At 37.7% G+C, this 25,242-nt stretch overlaps 1 protein-coding gene across 1 annotated transcript in view; it reads right to left on the bottom strand.

Annotated features, from left to right (window-relative positions):
* AKAP7 (A-kinase anchoring protein 7) overlaps positions 1 to 25,242 on the bottom strand; it is a 143,206-nt gene that overhangs the window by 94,681 nt on the left and 23,283 nt on the right. The window contains 2 exon segments of the mRNA XM_047734226.1: positions 13,588 to 13,748; positions 20,250 to 20,386. Of these exon segments, the coding sequence (XP_047590182.1) occupies positions 13,588 to 13,748; positions 20,250 to 20,386 (298 nt within the window).

Genomic DNA, 25,242 nt, shown 5'->3' with positions numbered 1-25,242 from the left:
GAAAGTAAACTATCACAGATCAATTTTAATAAAATCATGTCTTTTTAATTATATACACGTTCTTATAAACTTTTTTCTTTTCTTTTGCTATTTTTTCCTGTTTCTAACATTGTGTGGATAGTTATATGATAGCATGAAATATAACTTGAGAATAATCACAAAGAGGTTTATTTTTTTATTGAGGTATGCCAAGAAATGTATTAATAAAAATAGTCTAGAATACAAAATGTAAATTAGGTAGTCCTGACATATTCTTAAGCTTAACATATTCTATTTCAGATGCAACAGAGGTGATAAGCTGGATTTTCATTTTAAGAAGACTGATCTGTGATCGGATAATACAGCATACAATAGGAGATGACAAGGTCTTTCCTTGTTTTCCATCTGGAAGATACTTTCTTATACCATTGTAAGTTACAATAAAACTATGTCACATATAATATGAAAGATCTCAATAAAATTTTAGAATCACTTTTTAGCCATAAAAAACTTTAAATAAAAGCCATACAACTGTTTTTGTCTTTTCTGTTACTACAGTTTAAAGGATTCTGGTTTCCATATGCTACTCAAACTATTCCATTTTAGATGGTATTAGTAAGTCATCTGAACTATATGCTTCACCATAACAACTGGCATAATGTTGAAATGAACTTCATTTTAAAATTTTTATACTCATCATTTTAAGTAGATATTTCCAATTGATTACTGTGTAAAACTGTCAAATAGAATTTTATAATGTTTCACTCATAAAAGCAAGTCTTTAAAATTACACCTTGATGCCAGAGGCATCCCATTCGTTCCACTGCAACTGAGGAAAGAGACCCAGATGGAGCAGTCTAACACTGGCCCAGTTCTCCTATTTTTCAATTTGTGTTCTTGGACAGGTCACTTAACCTTGATAGTAAAAGTGATGAGGCCATTATAAATCATCTCTCAAGTCCCTCTTTTTATCCTAACAACCAGCCAGGCCAAGTGAACTGTCAGAGAATGCTGGTACATCACCCATCAGGGATTCTATTTCTTTTTAAAGAATTTCTTTATTTATTTGAAAGAGAGAGAGAGCATGAGTTGGGGGGGGGGTGCACAGAGGGAGAGGGACATATAGACTCCCTGCAAAGTGCAGAGCCCCATGCAGGGCTCAATCCCAGGACCTGAGCTGAAGTCAGATGCTTAGATGACTGAGCCATTATGCCCCTCCCCCAATCAGGGATACTAGACACCAGGACTGGATTTTACTGTCATACAAAGATTTAGTCATGAATATAAATAAGGGAAGAGAGACTACGTAAGGTTAAATGTTCTTTCAATTATACTTTCATGTTTACATCATACATTTTTCACTGGTTTATACATCCATTTAAAAGATATTTATTGAACCTCTGTTATATAGCAGGCTCTGGGGATACAAAGATGAAAGATTTCCTCAAAGAGCTTTCACTCTAGTTGAGGAATGTCAATTTCTAAACAATCAAATGCAATGAAGTATTACAGTTTCTACAGTAGATATCCATCTATAGAATATGGGGGAGATTAGGGGAGAAAATGGTCATTTCTATTTTGAGGAAATCAGAAAAGCCTTTATTTTGAAGTGACATTTGAAATGAGTTTTATAAAAGATTAACAATATAGTTTGAAAAAGAAATTAAGAAAACAATTCCATTGACAATAGTGCCAAAAATAATAAAATACTTAGAATAAACTTTAACAAGGAGGAAAAGGACTGACAACTATAATCTGATACTGGAAGAAATTGAAGAAGACACAAGTAAATGGAAAAGATTTCACTTTCAGGGACTAGAAGCCCTAATACTGCTAAGATGGCAATACTACCAAAAATCATCTACAGATTTAATGTAATTCCTACCAAAGTTCCAATGACGCTTTTTGCAGAAATAGAAAAAAAAATCCTAAAATTCATATGGAATCTCAAGTGACCCTTAATAGCCAAAAAACTCTTAACAAAGAAGAACAAGGTTGGAAGTCTCACACTTCCTTGTTTCAAAATTTACCACAAAGCTACAGGCATCAAAACAGTGTGCTCAGAGCTGTCAAAATGGCTAAATTCAAAACCACAAGAAACAACAGGTGTTGATGAGGATGGAAAGGAAAAGCAACCCTCTTACACTGTTGGTGGGAAGGCAAAAAGGCAGCTACTGTGCAAGACAGTATGGAGGTTTCTCAAAGAGTTAAAAATAGAACTACCTTACAACCTCGTAATTGCACTATTGAGTCTTTATCCAAAAAAGGCAAAAAACACTAAGAGGGATACATGTATCCCATGATTATTGCAGCATTATTTACAATAGCCAAGATATGGAAGCAGCCCAAGTGTCCATCAATAGGTAAATAGATAAAGAAGATGTGGCATATATACAGTGGAATATTATACAGCCATAAGAAAGAATGGAATCTTACTATTTGCAACAACATGGATAGAACCAGGGAGTCTAATGCTAAGCAAAATAAGTCAGAGAAAGACAAGTACCATAAGATTTCACTCAAATGTGGAATTTAAGAAACAAAACAAATGAACAAAGATAAAAATGAGAGTGACAAACCAAGAAACAGACTCTTAACTCTAGAGAACAAAGTGATGGTTGCCAGAGGGGAGGTTGATGGGGGGATGGATGAAACAGGTGATGGGGATTAAAGAGTGCACTGAACCTGATGAGCACTGAATAATGTATAGAGTTGTTGAATTATTATATCGTATACCTAAAATTAATATAACATTGTATGTTAATTATACTAAAAAAAAACACACACACAACAGTGTGGTACTGACAAAAAGTCAAATCTATAAACTAATGCAATAGGAAAAAGAGCACAGAAATAAACCCTCTTGTATACGGTCAAATGGTTTTCAGCAAAAATGCCAAGACCATTCAGTCGGGAAAGGACATTCTTAACAAAGAGTAATGGGAAAACTGGATATCCACATTGTAAAAGATTGAAGTTAAACCCTTACCTTATGTCATATACAAAAATTAGCTCAAAATGGATCAAAGACTAAACTAAACATAGAAGCTAAAACTAAAAAAGCCTTAAAAGAATACATAACTTCACAAAAATAATGAATACTGTTATGCTGAAAAATAAAAAATTAAAAAAAAAAAAAAGAATACATAACTTCATGATCGTGGATTTAGTAATGATTTCTTAGATATGACACCAAAAACACAGACAACAAAAATAAAATAGATAATTAGACTAAACTAAAAACTTCTGAAAGTTAAAAATTAAGAAACTAAAAAGTTAAAAATTAAAGCTGGACAGAAGAGAAATACATTCTATTTAAATAAGTGATAGTATAAGTTCTGAATGTTTTCAAATGTACCAGTTACTGTAAGATTACTGGTGATTAATACAAGATTCATAAATATTGAGCTAATTAATTACATTTAAATATTTTAAAATATACAAATTCATTAACCCCTTTAAGAAAAACAAATCTGTCCATCAAAGGAAATGATCTGTAGAATGCAAAGGCAATCTACAGAATGGGAAAAAATATCTTAAAATCATGTATCTGATAAGGAATAAATATCCAGAATATATAAAGAAATGCTACAACTCAGGATGCTTGGGTGGCTCAGTTGGTCAAGCATCTGCCTTCAGCTCAGGTCATGATCCCAGGGTCCTAGGACTGAGTCCCGCATCGGGCTCTTTACTTGGTGGGGAGCCTGCTTCTCCCTCTGCCTGCGCCGCCTGCCACTCCCTGCTTGTGCTCTCTTTCTGACAAATAAATAAAACCTTAAAAAAAAAAAAAAGAACTCCTACAACTCAACAAAAACAAAAAATCTGATTAAAAAATCAATGAAGAACAAATAGACATTTCTCCAAAGAAGGTATACGATAATAAGTCAGCAAGCATACAAAAAGATGCTCAACAGCACTCTCAATAGGGGAATGAAAATCAAGGTCACAGTGAGATGTCACTTCACACCCATTAGAATGACTACCAACAAAACAAAACAAAACAAAACAAACAAACAAAAAAACACCTTCTGGGCTCTAGGACAACACCTACATTTCTGGCTCATGCTCCTTGTAGGATGGTGGAGAGGGTTACCAAAGTAGTAAACACGAAAGCAGAAACAAGGTTAAGCAGTAAAGAAGAAGGTTCAGAAACCTGAATATACACTTAAGAAATAAAGAAGCAAGCCAATAAAATACACTGAGAATAATATATCTTAAGAGAGGTTAAAAAAGAACCAAGAAAGTGGTTTCTCAGTAGCGAAAAGGAGAAAGAAGGGAGTGCTCAGCTATGTGACTGTAAAGCATCTATTAGATTTAGGAATTAGAAAGCCATCGGCGGCCTGTGCTGTGACATAGTAGGTTATAACCCACTGACTGCAGGAGCTGAGAGAAAGGAGAGTAAGCACACGTAAAGAACTGGAGACAGATACCACAGGCTAGGCTTTTACAGATTCTGGCTCAGAAGGGAAGGAGAGGTTCAATGCAGGAACTGTAGGAAATTCAAGGTCAAAGGAGTGCAGAGTTTTCTGCTATTTCTTGGGCTTTTTTACATTGTTTTTTGTTTGTTTATTTGTTCAGGGCTAAGAAAGGTGTAATCAAGTTAACAAAGTTGGGGAAATGAGCTGATGAAGAGGAAAGGCTGGAAATACAGAAGTACCTGCAAGAGAAGAAGAAACTAGTAGAGCAAGATCCAGATTGCGAGGTCAGATCGAGAACACAGCTGAAGAGATTAGTCTTTGATAGACAGAAGACATCTCTTTTCCTAAAACTACAAGGGATTTAAAAAGCCAAATGCGCTAGCAGTAGGTTTACTATGTACAGGGAACAAATGAAGCAGGTCCCAGCCTCAGCTTTATCTGTGGAGGGAAGAGGAGAAGGTTAAGGGAACTTAAGGCTGGAGCAGTGACAGGGGGCAAGGGAAAGAATAAAGGAGGAGCAGTGGGACAGCTGAACAGGATGCTGCTAAGTCTGGAAAACTTGTACTTGCAAGAGAACCAATCTACAGGACTGTACGATTTCTTCATTTTTCTCACGCATCTGATAAAACGACTCACTAACTAACATGTGTTACATGTCACACATTCTAGAAGGTACTAAGTAAACAATGGTCAACAAAACAGTCCTGATCCTTGCCATCATGGAGCTTCACCCAGGAAACACCGTCAAACAAAATTACACACTTACAACCTTTGATGATCCTGTGAAGGAGACACACCAGGCACAGTGACAGAGGATTCACATACGAGGAGACTCTACAGGGCATAGGGAAACCCTCTCCGAGGTAGTGACATTTGAGCTAAAGAATGAAAAGGTCGGGGCACCTGGGTGGCTCAGTGGGTTAAGCCTCTGTCTTCCGCTCAGGTCATGATCCCAGGGTTCTGGGATCAAGCCCTGCGTCGGGCACTCTGCTCAGTGGAGAGCCTGCTTCCCTCTCTCTCTCTGCCTGCCTGTCTGCCTACTTGTGATCTCTGTCAATAAAAAATAAAAATCTTAAAAAAAAAAAAAAGAATGAAAAGGTCTAAATAAAGCGTCTACTCAGACATCCGCAAAAGTTCCAAGGCAAGAACAAACTTGTTAAGTCCCTGATGAACCATGACGACCTGGGAGATGGGGGCTGGAGACCCACACGGAGACACCATGGACCACAGCAAGGAGTCTGGAGTTTATTTTGCCCACGTGTTGGGGTAAAAAAGCAAATGGCTGAATTGACCTATCATTGGTGTTTGCCAGCCTGGCGGAACAGACAAGAAGACAGGACACCCAAAAGAACCACCAACAGAGTGATGCACCATGAGGCCATGACCAGTTTAAGAAGGAATAAACTATGTTGGCGAGGAAGAGGAGACCAGAGACCTCAGTGAGGTTCCACAGCATGAGTGGCAATGGAAAGAAAATGGAACAGCACAAACAGTAGTAAGTTAGGGTGCTAGGTAGCTATATCCAATTTACAGTCTTGGAAATAGAATAGTTCTGGAGAATGAATAGCCAAAGGTTTCACCATGCTTATGAACAGCTAGAGCAGTGTATGAGTATTTGAGTATACCTTCAAAGAAGTCAAGGGATTTTAAGAAAAGCAATTGTTGTGGTGGTAGCAGGGGGAGTGGTGAGGACTTATCATTATTACTAATGATAACAGTTACCATATATTTACCATTGTATATGTGCCAAACACTGTGCTAAGCACCTCATGCATGTTATCTCATTTTATCTTGAGAACAGTCATTATTGTGCTCATTCTGCAAATAAGGAAACCAAATGCAATGGCAGTTCCAAAAGACTCCACAGCCACAGCTCACTTTGAGCCAGGATGTTTGGATGGCTGTGTTCATGGTGCTGCAAGAAAGCGTCACAATGTGAGCGAGGAAACAAAGTGTTCAAAAAGCGAGAGGAAATATCTGGACAACAGCAAAGAGGAGAAGTAGAGGGTAACCAACTCTACAGCATGAACTACCAATAAGAAAAGGCTTGTGTGTGAGGGTTGAACAGGGACAAGCAGCAGAGAACTAAGAGAACAAGGTCTGACATCTCTGGGCCCCTGGGTGTGAGGCTTTGGTGGAAGAGCTGTGATCTCAGACTAGCAAATAGATCAGCTGAGGCAAGAAGGTAAAGGGGATGCTCCTGAAACTAGGAGTCCGCTTGCTAATTTACAGTGTGACTGACTAGTGTAGTGATTAAGAACACAGAATCTGGTGGAAGGTGGGCAAAATCAGTGCAAGGAGTCAGAAGTATAAGTTTCCAGTTGTAAATAAGTCAGGGGATGTAATGCACAACGCGGTGTTTGTACTTAATAATGCTGTCTTGCATATTTGTAGGTTGCTAAAAGAATAAATCTTTTTTTAAGATTTTATTTATGTATTCATTTGAGTGAGAGAGAAAACGAGAGCTCGCGCACAAGCAGGGGTAAGGTGAGGGGGAGGAGCAAGCAAGACTCTAGGCTCAGCACAAGCAGGACCCAGGGCTCAATCCCCTGGGAGCAGGACCTGAGCCGAGGCAAAACCAAGAGTCAGGTGCTCAAAGAAGCCACCCAAGTGCTACAAGAGCAAATCTTAAAAGTGTTCATCATAAGGAAAAATCTGTAACTATGTGAAGTGATGGATGTTAACTAGACTTATTTCACTATTTATAAATAACAAATCATTACATTGTAAACCTGAACTAATATAATGTCATGGGTCAACTGTACCTCGATAAAAGAATATGTCTAACAAAGGAACAGTAAAATAAATTAGGAAGCAATGGAATATTATATAATCCGTAAAAATGATTTTAGAAACTATTTCATGGTAATGATGATAGCTGACTTGAGAGCATTTATTCTATACCAAATGCTGTTCTTTATGTAATTATATTTCACACATATATTATAATGAATAATAGTAATAATTTTTTTAAAAAGGCATACAGAATCTAGAGACAGCCTGGATTTGAGTCCTGGCTCTACAACTTACTAACAAACTATTTAGCCTCTTTTTGCCTCAGGTTCCCTATCTATAAGATGCAGAAGGTAATAATGGTCCCTATCTCATAGAGTTGCTAAAATTAAATTAGTTAATATTTGTAAGATGATTAGAATAATGGCACAAGGTAAATCCATTTAAGTGTTTGACTGAAAATCAAGTAAAATAAAAGTAAGGATATAGGGAACCATAATATGCCACTCCAAAATATGTCATTTTGGCACAAGAATTTTGAGCAAATGAGAACCAGTAGATGCAGAAAGAAATCTTCCCATATCTTCCCTTATCTGACTACAAGCAGATACTTCTGAAAAATGACACTGCCCAAAACCCTCTTATCCAGGAAAGTTTTTTGGCCAAGATGGACCTGTACAAACCTTACTATGTTAGAGCCCCCCACATTTTTACCTTCCTACAATCTGCCACCCCAGAAAGCCTAAAACCTTTTTCTTCATCTTATCACTTCTCTATAAAGTTACTGTTCTTCCATTAAGATGCTGTATCAGCCCAAGTTCTAACCACTCTTTTGAGTTACTCTTCACAGTCTTCTCTACAAGATGTGTACTGCACATGTTAATAAACTCCTTGTTTTCTGTTAATCTTTTGTCAGCCTAATTTTACAGGGTCTCTGGGGGACAATTCAGGAGGGTAGAAGCAAAAACACATTTCCTCCCCTACTGGGACAGTAGAAAGGGCTAAAAGAGCCATGTGAAGGGACAGGAAGTGTGGGGGACCTTTGCCTAGAGGAGCCTGCACACAGAAGCAGGGCATGCAAGAGAGGCTCTGAAGGTCCTCAGTGGTACAGGGTTGTGATTTAGATATCCTGATGGGGGAGAAAAGCTGGTCTTTGCTTCTTCTTCCTTTTTTTTTTTTTTTAAGATTTTATTTATTTGACAGAGAGTGAGAGATCACAAGTAGGCAGGGGTGGGGGGGAGCAGGCTCCCAGCTGAGCAGAGAGCCCAATGTGGGGCTCGATCCCAGGATCCTGAGATCATGACTTGAGCCGAAGGCAGAGGCTTAACCCAATGAGCCACCCAGGTGCCCCAAGGTCTTTGCTTATTCTAAATGAAGTATGGTGAAGGTATTCTGATGTTTCTGAAGAGAACCTAACCTAGGCCATGAAAAGGAAGGATGCTCACCTGCCTGTGGTGGTGAGAAGTCCAGGACTTCTACTATCTTTTGTGATAGAAGGTAATATATTTCTTCTGTCACAGAGCAGCCTAGAAAGGCCCAAAGATATTAGCAACCAGATTCCCCACAAGGAGCAGAAAACACAGGGCACATGCTCCCCATCTTTTGGGGGAAATGACAGTCAACATAAGAGAAAGTGTAATGTTCAAATGAACATCCTAAAAACCTTTCACTTTTCCTTATAAGATAAATACACTTGGAATCTTTTATCATGCTAACCAAGGGCACATTCCTCATTAAAAAGAAAGATTTGCAAAAACTACTATAATTCTAGCAGGCTAAATTTTTATCAATCTCTCAATCTAATACACATCTTTTTTTTTTTTTTAAAGATTCCATTTGTTTATTTGGCAGACAGATCACAAGTAGGCAAAGAGGCAGGCAAAGAGAAAGAGAGGGAAGTAGGATCCCTGACGAGCAGAGAGCCCAGTGCAGGGCTCAATCCCAGGACCCTGAGATCATGACCTGAGCCAAAGGCAGAGGCTTTAACCCACTGAGCCACCCAGGTGCCCCTCTAATACACATCTTAACAAAATTACAAAACTACATTTTGCTTAAATTAAATAAATGAATGAAATCACATATTCATTTCTACACAAAAATCTTCGCAGTACAATTTCATCATTGTAAGAGGTGGAGAAATGCCATATAAATGCATAATTTTCAGTATGTTCTTAGCTCTATGAGCTACCATGTACTACTAAGAAAGGAGAAAGTAGGTGCTATTTTTTTCTGGAAAAACAGGATCTCTCAAGGTCAAGATAGGAAGCTGACACAAGAGTTTTAACGCCAAGCAACTATCCCATAAAACTACATGGACACGGTGTACAAAGATGGGCTTGCTCTCTTCAGCCCATTATGCATCTACCAGAAGTAACAGTTAGCAGCAGCACACCTGGATGCATAATTCAATTACTGATGGTAAAAGCACATATATTCAGACTGTATTAGTCTGAAATGTAGAATAATTTTCTTCAATTCTACATATTAAAAACTCTAAATTATTCTTTATCAGGAAATTTTTCAGCAATGAACTCAAATATTAGGGCCTAAAACTCAGTTCTTTTTTCATAACAACTATATAATATTTTAAGAATTTGTTTCTTTTAACTTATAAATTTTAAAACTCTAGGAAAATTAAGTAAATCAGACCATGAATTATAATTTTTGACAACTTTTCAAGTTAGTTTTACTTTATAATATGTACTTAAACTTCTTTATCAATACTTTAATAATTAAATTTATTTTCTTTAAAAATTCTCCTCTCCATTAAGTCAAACTAGCTCTGCCTTCACTATTTTGAACAAATAAGATAATATCCCTATATTGGCATATACACACACAGAGTTTATTACAGTTTTAAGAAATGTAGTACTCTGGTCAATTCTAAAAGTAGGAATATATTATTTGAATAGAGAGTTTATAAAATGTGACACAAAGACAAATTACATTACTTACTAATACTATTGGACTAAAGCAATACTAATCCTGAGGCATTCTTGTCAAAATAAATTTAATCAAGTGAAATGTTGACAAAAATTCTCTGTATTGAACATTCTATCTGAACACTATATATATATGGAGTTTTAGTCCATTTACTGACTAAACATCAATGGAAATTTTTCAAATACACATTTTTCTTATAAAAGTTCATGAAAACTATAATCAAAAGCAACAGTTCAAAATACACATAAAAGATTAAAAGCAAGCATAACAAACAGTGATTATATGAGGACAGAATGCTATTCTCCCTCTATTTTCCATTTTTGTAATGTTTGTTTAAATTTTGGAAAAGTATATATATTTTTAAGCAACAGTCTCTTGCATCAAGAAAAGAATTACAGGGGCAGTGGCCTTTCCTAAAATGACAAACCAACACCCTTGGGCTCATAGTCATACTAAAGCTGGCAAGATTTCACATTCCTCAGCACACAATGGATCTTTCATCAATACTGGAAACTGCCTTTGTGAGAATATTTGCTAAGAATGAATGGAATTCTCAATGTTGTAAGCACCCATTGAATTATTTAAAAGGACAATGAATGAATGACTAATTAGAAATGTTTCTTGACCTCAGGGATATTTATATTCCTAAAGAAAAAACCTAAATCTAGTATTTTCTCTAGAGCAGTTAGGAAGAACAGATTAAGTTTGTTAACTACAGCCACTGGTTCCCAAATGCTTTGTTATCAAAACTATTAGAGTCGCCTTTTTCTTGACCAACTAATAATTTTAAGTACTTCTCGACTCATAAATATTGTTTGCATGTTTGCTGATATGTTCTTTGCTCCAAGAAAGAAAACTTAACCAACAATGAAATGAAACTTGATCCTCAATGTCTCCCTTCACCCCAAAAAGAAGCACTTTTGTTTTTTATTTTTCTGGGTTTTTTAAATTATTTATTTATTTAAGTAAGCTCTGTGCCCAGTATGGGACTCAAAGTTATGACCCCAAGATCAAGAGTTACATGCTTTTTGGACTGTGCCAGTTAGGCACCCCAAAAGATGAACCTCTGAATGAGTAACTATAAAACTAGATAAAGACAATCTAATACTAAGTTTAAAAAAAAAAAGTTTAGGGGCGCCTGGGTGGCTCAGTTGTTAAGCATCTGCCTTTGGTTCAGGTCATGATCTCAGTGTCCTGGAATGGAACCCTGCATCAAGCTCCCTTCTTGGCGGAAAGCCTGCTTCCCCCTCTCCCACTCCCCCTTGTGTTCCCTCTCTCACTGTGTCTCTCACTGTCAAATAAATAAATAAAATATTTAAAAAAAAAGTTTATGTCTCAAAAACTCATATATATGCTAAGGTTAAAATCACTTAAAAATACATATTCTTTGGAAGAATATAAGGAAATAATAAACACTGACTTCAGGATGATGGTTAGCTTAAATGAAGGATGGCCATGGGATGGATTAATGAAAAGGATAATACAGTTAAGATTATTACCAGTGTCCTAGCTTTTGTTTCAAGGATTTTGTTTGTGTTTTTTGTTTGGTGGCAGATTCCCAGGTGATTATGATACCATTTTAAAATAGAAATGGATGGATGGTTGATAGATAGATTAAGATAGAAGGATCGATCGATCAAGTAAAACAAGTATGGACCAATGATGAGTATATTATGAACCAAAAATCACTAAACCTGAAATGAAAGGACATGAAACTATCCACCATGATATGAAAATAAAAATTCTTTACAACATGTGGATTAACATCCAACCTACAATCCCTGGATCAACTCAAAAGTCATTCATCCAGATTTTGTAATTTTCTTCTTCCACTTTACTAAACACTTTCAATTATGCTGCACAAAGTGACCAGTGAGACTTTCTTTTTTTTTTTTCTAAAGATTTTATTTATTTATTTGACAGAGAGAGATCACAAGTAGACGGAGAGGCAGGCAGAGAGAGAGAGAGGGGGAAGCAGGCTTCTTGCTGAGCAGAGACTCCGATGTGGGACTCGATCCCACGACCCTGAGATCATGACCTGAGCCGAAGGCAGCGGCTTAACCCACGAGCCACCCAGGCGCCCCCAGTGAGACTTTCTAATATCATCAATGGACCTTCTGCTCAGAGAGTAGTACACTAAAGAGAAAGGGGCAAAAAAAACAGCACAGAGGAAAATGCTGCTGTCTCTCCCACGGACTCTCTGGAATGGGGCTGAAAATGCCCACAAGCCTCTGAATATCCATACTGTCAATACTTAGTAAGTGCTAAGTGTATGTCACATGTCATGAAAAGCACTAGAATCCTTCCGATTTATGATTAGGACAGTCCTAACAGATTCTTATGTCTAGCCCATGGCGTTCCAGACAGCCCAGCATCAACATATCCTCAGGTCAAAGAATCGAGATAGTACACAGTCACAGTGGAAAACAGTATGGAGGTTCCTCCAAAATGTAAAAACAGAAACATCATATGATCCGATAATTCCATTCTTGAGTACTTACCCAAAAACAAAACCACTAATGTCAAAAAGACATATGCACTGCTATGTTTATTACAGCATTATTTACAATAGCCCAAATATGGAAGCAACCCAAGTACCCATCAATAGACAAATGGGTAAGGAATATGTGGTGTATATAAAAGAGAGTATTCCACAACCATAAAAAAGGATGAGATCATGCCGTCTGAGACAACATGGATGGGCCTATAGGATATTATGCTAAGTGAAATAAGTCAGGCAGAAATAAATATCATGTGGTTCTACTCATTAGTAGAATCTAAAAAACAAATGAATAAACAAACAAAAAAGCAGAATCAGACCTATGAATACAAAGACCAAAATGATGGCTGAAGTAAGGGAGAGGGGTAGGGTTTTGGGCAAATGGGCAAAGGGTAGTGGGAGATACAAGCTTCCAGTTATGGAATGAGTCATGGGAGGGGTGTATGGGTGGCTAGCCAGTTAAGTGACCGGCTCTTGGTTTCAGCTCAGGTCATGGTCTCATGGGTCATGAGATCAAGCCCTACATCAGATTCCCTGCTCAACAGAGAGTCTGCTTGAAATTCTTTCCCTCTGCCCCTCCGTCCCAACTCCGTGCTCTCTCTCTCTTTCTCTCTCTTAAATAAAAAAAAAAAAAAAAGTCATGGGAATAAAAGTTACCGCATAAGGAATACAGTGATATGGTAATAGTGACATATTGGGTAAGATGGTAGCTACACTCGTGGTGAACATAGCATAATGTATAAACTTGTCAAATCACCATGTTGTGCACCTGAAACTAATGTAACATTGATGTCAACCATACTCAAAACAAAAACAAAAACAAGATAACTTTCAGGTATGTTATTTGGCTGCTTACCTATACATGCAAATGCTAAAGCAGCTCCTTTATAAAGTAAGATTATAATGGCTCCCCAAAGTTAAAAGATTTCAAATCTCTATTACAAGAATTGGGGATGGGGAGGAGATTTTCCCAACAGATTAAGTTTCACACGGAAGTGCTGCTGTTTGTTTTACCTGCTATCTCCAAAAGTGAGTTTACATGATCTCCTTCTGCCAGCTTGACAAATCCAACCTGATTTCCAAAAGTGTCAATCCCTTGAAAGGGCAAAATCAACTGTTTCCCTTGGAGGATTTCTTCTACGAATGGTTTTAATTCCAAAAGAGCACCAATACCACTGGTAAGAGAAAATACAATTTCCAGTAACATATTAAGTGTAATAAAATATATAAAACAAAACAAATAATCAGTTTTAGAAAGATAAATTTTGATATCTGTTCTAGTTAAAGCTCAAAAATAACTTCAAAACCTAATCCATAGGATTAAAAAATTTATTTTTTTTAACTTTTATTTATTTTTCTTATTATGTTCTGTTAGCCAACATACATCATTAGTTTTTGCTGTAGTGCTAAACGGTTCATTAGTTGCATATACCACCTAGTGCTCATCACTACACATGCCCTCCTTAATACCCATCACCCACTTACCCTATACCCTGACCCCCTCCCTTCTGTAACCCTCAGTTTGGTTTCCGGAGTCCAGAGTCTCACATGGTTTGTCTGTCTCCCTGATTTTTAAACAAAAGTTACAGAAGAAGTGAATTAAATCTTCACTTAATTATAATTTGTATTATATTAAAGACATGAAAGAATATACTATTTTATAATTCACCAAGAAGCTTTTACTCAAGGAAAGACTACGTGGACAACTCAAAAAATATTACTGATAATATATTCCAAAAAGTCTAATACCACAGGATCTTATATTAGATTATGTGGAAAGTTCTGGACTCTTACTTAAAGTACTAATACAGTATTTACTTTCTGCAAATGACTCTACTAAAACTTAATATTCATTATCTCTTAAACTATAACAGCCTCCATAATGAGATAATACTGTAACTGGATTAAACAAAATACAAGCTTATATTTGCCAACTACAACCATGTAAATTTATTTCTGTTTAACCTATGTGATTTTAGGACAACACTTTCATTTTTCTTTGTTTACTTATTTTATTTTATTTTTATTTTATTATAGGACTATGCTTTTTTTTCTTCATAATAACAAATGTTTACTATATGAATGAATTAAACATTATCAGGTTTGGAATATTTTGAAAATTAGGATAAGTTATTCTGGTGTAGGGATGTTGTTATGAGAAAAAAATTAAAATCTCACTAGAGGGCAGCAATTACTCCAAAAAGAAATAGGTACATTCTTACATAATGCAGAGAGGGCTTTTAAAACACCCTCCTGCTGAAGTATCAGTAATTTAAACTGTCTTGATCAGTGTGATCTGTTCACCAGTAACTATATGTCAAATGTGTGAAAAGAAATTTAGGTATTTTTCTAGCCTTTTCATATTTCTAAATTAGTTTTCATATAAAGTGTGTAACTGATGTCATCCATAACTTCATACTGAGTTCCGATTCTCATCTATGCCATAACAAAGTATACAATACTTCAAAATACCTTTGGAAAGGTCAACATTTCTCATTGCACCTCCAAACGCACATACTGAATCCAGTCTTTCCTGGCTGTATTTATGTTCATCCAAAGAGACACAGTGTACATACTTCTACTGCAAGACTGTCCTTCACTGTGTGCTGGGAGTTAGAGCTTGTGAAAATCAAATGGCCACTTCTGGTTCACCTTTCATAAACTGGGGAATTCAAGATACTCATTTTAAATGTAACTATATACTAAAGCAGGCCATACTAAAGGTTAGGTCTTTTCATAGACTGTGAATTCTAGATGCCATTTTTTCATTAAAGAAATATAGATGATCTAAACTCAGCCCAGTTTGTTTTCTTCAGATCTCTAGGAGCATAAACCAATAAATAACTCCCAGTGAGGTATCACTGATCACAGAGTAAGAAAAACTCATAGTGTCTATTGGTAAGTATCACTAACTTTCAAATTCTTTTAAATAGAGTATCTTTCCAAGAGTGATTTATGGAAAGCCTTCTTTATGGTAAAATGAATAAAAATTATATGCATACGTGAAATAGAACTCTGAAACCAGAGTTCAGACCTAAAGATGTATTTGAAATTAAGGCAGGACAGCCATCTTCTCAACTCAGGAGCTGGGTTTGGCCCTACAAATTCTGTGCCTTTCTTCTACAGTGTGAGCAAAGGACTAGAGGTGATATCTAAAGAAATTCATGATTTAAAAAAAAAAATTTTTTTAAGTAATCTCTGCACCCGTTGTGGGGCTTAAACTCACAACCCTGAGATCAAGAGTCGCATGCTCTACTGACAAGGCCAGCCAGGCACCTTGAAGAAATTCATGATTTTTAAAAAATGCTTCTGCATACTCCATACCCAACCCACTGATCAGTGTATCATTAAACACCTAAATAATGATACTAGATTTTGAAAAGTAAGAACATAGAACAAGGAACTGATAACATAGATGTCAGCATATTATACAATGTAGGATGAAAGGTAAAATTAAAAGATTAGAGACTTAGAAAATCCTTCATATAAATAATGGTTTACCAGAAAACTCAACCAGTTTCTCTCTCACTATATAGCTACCAAAAGTGAAGTCACATCTTAATTCTGTTCCTCATTTAAAAGTTAACACTAGGGAGCCTGCTTCCCCCTCTCTCTCTGCCTGCCTCCCTGCCTACTTGTGATCTCTCTCTCTCTCTCAAATAAATAAATTAAAAAAAAAAAAAGTTAACACTATTAGGGGGCCCGGGTGGCTCAGTCCAGTTAATGAGTGGCTGACTCTTGATTTAGCTCAGGTCATGATCTCAGGATCCTGGGATCCAGCCACGTGTTAGGCTTCCCACTCAGCAGGAAGTCTGCTGGAGGATTCTCCCTCTCCCTCTGCCCCTGCCATGTGCATGCTCACGCTTTCTCTCTCAAATAAATACATGAATCTTTTTTTAAAAACAAAATAAAGGGGTGCCTGGGTGGCTCAGTCGTTAAGCATCTGCCTTCGGCTCAGGTCATGATCCCAAGAGTCCTGGAATCAAGCCCTGCATAGGGCTCCCTGCTCGGTGGGAAGCCTGCTTCTCTCTCCCACTCCCCCTGCTTGTGTTCCCTCTCTCGCTATGTCTCTCTCTGTCAAATAATAAAATCTTTCAACAATATAAATAAATAAATAATAAAAACACTGCCACAGACACCTCCCTGGCTTCCCAAACTAGTAGCAAATCTTCATTCCTTTGAAATTTCATTAATACTTTTTATCTTATGAAATATACTAGTTTTTAGATTTTTCTATTACAGTAATTTGAGTTCATATGGTATCTAGTCAATTTAATCATATAATCCATGAGCATAAGAGCCATTCCTGATTGATCTTCATTTTCCCCAAAGCACTCTGCTCAGTATCTTGCATGTGACTGATAACACTGGTTGAGCTGCAAAACATTATCTTGTCTAGATAGCAAACCTCATTTATTTCTTAGATTTTTCATTATAACTTTGTCAAGAAGAATTCCTAAACTGCAAATACCTGGTCACCATCTTCTAGTAGAGAGAATATTCCCAGTATCATAAAGTTGCAGAGGGATGCCACGTCAAACACAAAGCTGACTGGCTACACATTTCTTTTTTTTCACAGAACTAAAAGTCTTTGCAAAAAGCCCTCGTAAATTAAAAAAAAAAAAAAATTTTAATCTTTAAAAAAAAAAAAAAGCCCTGGTAAAACATGGGGCTGAATGACGCAGAGTGTCACCATGCTCTCTGCACAGGGATTCTTCGATGTGTAATGCCATGACAGGGCAAGACGCTGCTGCCTTGTTCAGAATGGTCCCATGAGCTGCAGATGGCTTAGCAACTGTCACTCCTGCCCATCAAGGGCCCACAGCACTCCTCAGTAATTGTGACAACCAAAATACCTTCCCCCCAAATATCTCTAAAAGTCTCCTGGAGAAGGCAGTCCAGCCTCCACTGAGAAATGGAGGCAGCATGATACAGTGGAGGCACACCTGCCCCCCCACCTCACCCCCACTGCACACCACGTGCTCATCAGTGGAGGCCACTGAGGTACAGGAAGTCATCCATACCTGTGCAGACCGATCTTTCCCACTTCTCTCATGCCCCTATGCTCATCCTCTCCGTCCTGTCTCCACCCCACCCCTTCCCTTTGCATCTCCCCATCTTCCACACGCACACCCCATGGAGTAATAAGAGAACTGACTAGTTCTGGCTACTCAACTGACCAAGATTTGCTTAATTCCTCAGGCTATTGCTTCTTCATATATATAAGAGAAATGGCATTTCTGTGCTGCCTCCCAATACCATTAAGAGAATAAAAGAAAATAGTATTTGTATGGGGGATGGAAGCCAAGAGCAGAGGCTGATGTAGACATGCCATAAGCCATGGCCAAGACCCCCTTCTGAAACAGAGATAAACTTAAACTTACTGATCAGTGGTGATTCAGTATTTTCTAGTTTAAAAAAGTCTCTTTGGGGTGCAATTATTCAGTTAATTCAAACCTCCTTTCAGGAGTTTATCCCTTCACTCTCTCCTCCTTCTTCCCAAGGAATCCAGCATACCATTCTAAGAGAACTCAGGAAGATCTCTGGACTGTTTGCTGTTTGAGTCCTCAGAGATTCCCATTTCAGAGGGACTGGTCCAGTCATATCCCTGGGTGCCCTGTTTCAGGGTCCATGACAGCATGCTTGTTCCTTCTGGCCATTGTACCAGCAGGTACTGCCAAAGCACAAGATCCCTGCCAGAGTCTCTGATCAAGAAACATGGACGTTCAGTAGTGTCCTCATCCCTTACCCAGCTCCTTCTGATTCACAAATTCTTTCTGAGTTGGACTTCCAAGTCCACCCACCAGGGCACAAGAAACTTCTGCATCCATCTTTATGTCTTGATAGACAATGGGGAGTTGTAGGAACTACCTCAGGTCCACCCGTTAGAGATCTTCCTTGACTCTAATCTGCCACCTTTGTGACACCACATTCTTCCAGCATTAGTTGAACAGAATTTCTCCAAAGAGCTTGAGTGTTCCCCAGCCATACCCTGAGAACCCCAAACCAATGTGAGTGTCTCTATCATTCCTAATTCTCTGCTTCAGCACTGGTGGGAGCTGGGGTTGGAAAGAATATTCAACCCCAACAGAGGAGCCATAACGTTGTGCCTGGCTTCATGCCTCACTGACTCCACCCAGTGGAGTCCTTCCCACCCAGGACAATAAGACTCAGAGCAGCCACCTCAAAGTTGTCTGTGCTTTCAATGACCACACTGAAGTTCTTTTGAATTTGTTGCTAGTTCGATATCTCCTACTTGCCACCCCTTATACCAGCTCACCAAGAGGAAACACTGAGGTCCCCCAAGAAAGAAGGAATTCTGCCTCCAAACTGCCTTTGGACTTGAGACTACATCAACACTTCCCTGGATTTTGGACTTGTCAGCCTCCACAGTCACATGAGCGAATTCCTTAAAATAAATTCTGTATGTAAGTGTAGATACAGACATGTCAAGATACAATACATCTAGATATCTACACAAATATACATCCTATTGGTTCTGTGTCTCTGGAGAACACTAATTCACCATTCTAACACACACTGGGCACTACTCTTCTCTCAGGCTTTCATCTTCTCATCGTTTTATCTTCCTTGGTTTCTTTTTCTTTAAGAGCATCAGAGTATTTATTTTGTCTTCTCATTGGCAAAGTGAGCAGTGAAAGTGAGTCAAGTAAAAAATCTTCTAGGCCTTTCTGCAATTGCAGAGGGCCCAAGACCTGCTCTTGGGTAGATCAGGTTGGAAGACATCAGAAGACCAATTTCTAGAGACACAAGGGTCTACTGTTTAAAAGACATAACTACAAGAATCATAATTTGGCTTCAGATTTTGAGTTACTACTTCATTGTTTTCTAGCTTTTCCTCACCCTCTTCCTGATCTAAGTCTTGTTCTTCATTCCCTTGGGAAACTATATGTCAGGGTAGAAAACTGAAGTAATCTGCAATACATTCTGATCCTGGTTTTCCAAAGAAACAAAGCTCCAGCTTAATTCAGAGAGCTATACAGATGATAACAAGGTACAGACAGAGTATCCCAGAGAATTGGGGGGAAGACCAAGGTTTCTCCACTCCAGGCTGGAAAGCAGCAGCCAATGACTTATACCCAAACTTTATGGCACAACTCTAGAATTAGGAGTGGGTAGTATACAGGCACTCAATAAGATTGAGTAAGGTAAAATTGTAATTGTCTACTGACCTAAGGTATAGCGGTTCTAATAACTGATAACACCGGCTGCCTGCTGTGTGCCAGGCCCTATACAAGGAGCTATTACATGTACTGGTACTATTATTTTTCCCATTTACTTAAAAAGTGGACAAATGGCCTCAAATCAGGTCTCTATTCAGAGATAGTTGTGCCATGGTTCCAGAATCTTTACCAAGAATCCTAACCTAAACGGACAGTCTCCAGATGCTTACATGATTAACATGGGCAAACCAACTGCTTAACGAAGGGCTACCATTAGATAACAATAACAGAGTTTAAAAGTCTAGATTAGGAGGAATACTTGTATTGTTAATTCTGTACATTGACTATTTTTTTTGTACATTGACTCTCAATTGGAATAAATTATAACAAAGAATGATTCCTTAGAATCTCAATGCCTCTGGGTTCTGCTATGCTTATTCATATTTAAGTAATAATCTGAAAGATGACATTCAAGGAAGACATATTACTCACATGTTTACTTCATCTTCATTCAATAATTGCATCACGAGCAGAGTAATATGAAAGGAGCCGTCACTGGTCATTGCTTTGGCTAGTTGCTTATCTTGTTGTATTATTGCGTTTTGCAGGATCTTAATTCCTCTTGTAATCTAATCACACACATGCACATATACACATAAAAAAGAGATGAGACAAGCAAAATTTCCTTATGGCAATTTGAAAATCAGGAAGAAAAATAAGCAACAATCAAAATTAGACCTATGTCAAGATTCTTCAACCAAGCAATGCTTAATTACCTACTTGTTCTCAAATATCCTGGATAAAATGACTTGGGAAGCTTAATATGATGTATGAGTTTTTAAAACTTATACAATCCTTGTCCATCTTAAAAACATCAAGCCTGGGGTGCCTGGGTGGCACAGTCAGTTAAGCATCCAACTCTTGATTTCGGCTCAGGTCATGATCTCAGGGTCCTAAGATTAAGCCCCACACTGGGTTCTGTGCTCAACATGTAGTCTGCTTAAGATACTCTCTCTCTATCCCTCTGTGCTCTCCCTCTCTCCCTCTCTAAAATAAATAAATATATATTAAAAAAAAAAATCAAGCCTCAGACCCTTATTTTACAAATTGGGTCACTGGTTGAATCCACTGGTTGACAACCTCTCAGTGACCAGGCATCTTTTCAGAAACTTGTCCTTGGACTATGCAGCATGACTCACGATAATTATGATCTTTCTGTAAATAAAAAAAAGTTTCATTCTTGCCACAGAAAGGTCAAACCAGCAGACAACATTCCATTCCTGTTGGAAGTATTATTTATTTGTCCCCAAATGAATGTGTCTGAGAACCCATTCTTCATGGCCTTTAAAATTTTTTAGGACAGCAATAATCTCAACAGGAGTGACTATTGTCATTTTTCCAGATGTGTGAGGAGGGGCATAACCATGGAGAGAGAGTTGCAAAGAAGTCCAAACGCATAGGTCAGAAAAACGATTACAGTATGCACCGAGGTGAGAGCCCTCGTCTCTCATCAGACCGTCCCCTCTCAGTCTCCGCTCTGAAACAGGCAGGGGAACGATGCTCTTCCCTCCTCCGTTTCCAGCTAGGTACAATCCCAGTCAACTTCTCCACGTGAGCGTACTGAAGTTGGTCTGAATGTGAAACAGCAAACTGAGCAACTCTCAGAGAACAGAGAGCACATAGAAGCTCTGAGGCGGCAGAATTCATCAGAGAGAAAAGGGGAAGGAGAGGGGGCTGGCAACTGAAGCAGAGTCCATTAAAAAACAGCAGAGATAAGAAAAAACGGAATCATGAGCACAGCAGACTGTTCTGATACTAGAGTAGCTGTTTTATCCTGAACAATGTCCCCATTATCTGCAGAATGTGACTGGACAAATCATGAGATGCTGTCCCAGGATCTGACTTCCCGTATATATTTACAATAAATCCACGTCACCAAAAATAATCTCAGCATTTCTTCCCTCCTTACCATCTGGAAGACAGTGACACAGGAAATGGTGTTTTTCTGGGAGGAAGTTATTCAGTAACACCTAACATACTAGTTCCCAAGGCAAGAGGTCACTTCCATGAAACTTAGCAAAAGAATATTGATAGCTTGATAAAGCGCTCCTGACCTAACAGTGTGCAAAGATCATACAGAGTGACTTTGCTCTATACTCTATCAATAAAACTAAATTGTAAACACCTCAAGGTCAGTGTTCATTATTCCGAAACCACCCTCTCACTATGGTGACTAGTAACAATAATAAAAACAACTTTTAAAAGTATACCTGAAACTAATAGAACACTGTATATTAATTATGCTGGAATTAAAGTAAAATAAAATAAAGAACTGGCATGAGAACACATCAGTAAATGTCAGTTCACATTATTCTAAAATGTGTTTTTCACCTAAAATTTATTAGACAGTTTCCAAATCATTACATATATAGAATATCTTCGTTTTTTTTAATAGCCTGGGGTGCCAATTTAACTATCTACTCCATTACTTATAAAGTTTTTTTCTCAAGAAAATAGCTTTTAATTAAGAAAACAAAACAAAAAAACAGTACTTGAAGAACTGTAGCAGTAACTAACTTTTATGGTGTGATCACTAGGTTCTAGATACTAAAGTAAGCATTTTACACATACTGGTTCACTGAAGCCTCTGAACGTTGCTATGCGGTACATATGGGAATTAACTCTATTAAAATAAATTGAAAAACAGATGATTAAAAAAAAAATCTCTTCAAAGTCATATACCCAAAACAGCAAAGGAAAACTTAAGGATAAATTACAACACATGAGAAAAATGCAACAGATACAAGGAATTAGTTTATTTTCAAGAGGGGACAAATAAATATATGTATATGTGTGTGTGTGTGTATATTTATATATATATTTTATATATATATATTAAATGGAATCCTATTAAGTCACAAAAAGGAAAGAGATCTTGTCATTTGTAAAAAAAATACATTGATAGATCTACAGGAGTATGCTAAGTGAGAGGAGTCAGACTGAGAAAGACAAATACTGTAGGATTTCACTTATATGCAGAATCTAAAAAACAGAACATATAAACAAACAAAATCCAGAAAGTGATCCACAGATACAGAAAACAAACTCGTGGTTACAGAGGGGTGGATGGTGGTGGAATGCTCAAAATGGGTGAAGGGGAGAGGTGAGATACAGGCTTCTGGTTATGGAATGAGTAAGTCATGGAGAAGGAAGGTGCGGCATAGTGAATATGGTCAGTGGTATTACCATAGCATTATGTGGTGGCAGACGGCAGCTACACTCGCGGTGCTGGAGTGGAGTGGTAATGTACACAGACTGGTGAAATCACTATGTTGTACAACTGAAACGAACGTAACACTGTGTGTCAACTATACTTCAGTCAAAAAAAAAGTCATACCTCTAAATATAATTACATCCCCAAATCTTAGCTGGTACAAATGGTAATTCTGGTTTAACTGAAAATGATAAGTAGCACAGGATGAGAACTCTGTTTTATAAACAGACTGATGCAAATTAAGGGTGCTGGACGTGGCTCAGAAATTCTGGATTTTAACCCCAAGTCCACCACAGATGTGAACCCACTCAAGTCACCTCCTCTCCCGAACTCTTGGTTTTTTCAGTTGTAAAACAGGAGTAACAGAATCTGCACTGCCAAACTTAGTGTTGTGTTATAAATCAAAGTAGATAAGCTACATAAAAATACTTTGTAGGGGCGCCTGGGTGGCTCAGTGGGTTGAAGCCTCTGCCTTCGGCTCGGATCATGATCCCAGGGTCCTGGGATCGAGCCCCGCATCAGGCTCTCTGCTCAGCAGGGAGCCTGCTTCCCCCTCTCTCTCTGCCTGCCTCTCTGCCTACTTGTGATCTCTGTCAAAAAAAAAAAAAAAAAACCTTTGTAATTTTTGTAATCTGTAACTTTGTAATTTGTAAGCTCTACATCATTTGCCTAATAAAAGGTATGGAACACTGCCAATATTAAAATCAGCCGTTCTTTACCCTATGCAGCTTGGCCTCCCTGATACCATTTGGCAATGTTTGGAGATATTTATGTCATAACTGGTGACTTGCTATTTGTTTTTTGTTTGTTTGGTTGGTTGGTTGGTTCTTTTAAAGGTTTGTTTATTTATTTGAGAGAGAGAGCATGCATGTGTGCCAGTAGGAAGAGGGGCAAAGGAAGAAGGAGAGAAGCCGCCTCCCCACTGAGCAAGGGATTCCATCACAGGGCTCGATCCCAGGACCCCAAGATTATGACCTGAGCTGAAAATAAGTCGGGCAGATGCTCAACCGACTGAGCCACCCAGGCAGTCTGGGACTTGCTACTTGTACCTAGTGAGTAGAGTATCCACATTTTCATAAAAACACTCCATTCTGGGCTCAAATACTAATTATATGTAAATTCAGGATAATGATCAAAAAATTGCATTCATTCATGTATTCAGCATTTTAGTGCAATGTCCAGCATGCTGAAATAGTTTCAGACTATTCACATTTTTTAATTATCTAGTAGCTTGTAAACTTAAAATTAAAAATCATAAAATACTTTGAAGATTAATTCTCTAATGTCACACAGTACTTATGATGCAGGATTAACTTCAACCTATGAAAATTCTAAATATAACCTAATCAAGTGATATATTTCCTTTTTTAAAAGTTTTATTTATTTAAGTAATCTCTACACTGAGCATGGGACTTGAACTCACAACTCTGAGATCAAGAGTCGGATGCTCCTCCAACTAAGCCAGCCAGGTGCCCTGAGTCAATGACCTATTTCCAGGTATGCTTTGATCCTCCCAATGATGCTCCAGATTAATTTATGTATTCCTTGATATCATGTTAAGAGGTTTTTAAACACTTTTTTATTCCCAATTATATTCTTAAAACATAAAAGAAAAAGGAAAAAAAACCTTCAGCATCTTCTTCCACAAGTGCCAATGTCATTAAAGGCCAAAGGAAACTAATTTTTACAGCCACCATTTAAAATTCTATAAAGCCATCAAAGCTTATCACCTTAATCCCCAGCCATTGACAGTACTGCACAGGCACATTCTAAAAAAAAAACCTAATACTACAGAATCATATTTAAATATGATACTCAAAGAAACTTTTTAAAAATATGAGCATTATTAAAATCTTAAATATTTCATTGAGTATTGTCTTTGTGTTTAGAGAACAAGAACAACCAACCACCTGTTAAATCTCACCCCTAAGCCATATTCCATATGGCTAAAAACAATGCAGTAAGAAAATTCATTTTTCTATCTTTTCAAGCTTTCTAATTGACTCAAGGCATATATGAGTGCAGAGAAAAAGCCTTAAAGTTACAGTGCTTCTGCACAAGGAAGAGAAGTTGCATTCCGACATAGAGCAGGAGAACATCTGTGACCCCATCTTTTGACATTATTTTCAGAATTTTTCAAAGCTGTTAACTTATGTTGTTCCTAAATTTGCTGCCTCATTAAGATTTACTAGAATTATCACTTCAGTTTGC

The sequence above is a fragment of the Lutra lutra genome, chromosome 6, assembly GCF_902655055.1.
Source record: "Lutra lutra chromosome 6, mLutLut1.2, whole genome shotgun sequence".
Taxonomy (NCBI): Eukaryota; Metazoa; Chordata; class Mammalia; order Carnivora; family Mustelidae; genus Lutra; species Lutra lutra.
The sequence above is the reverse complement of the archived record's forward strand: the minus strand, read 5'-3'. Positions and strand labels throughout refer to the sequence as shown.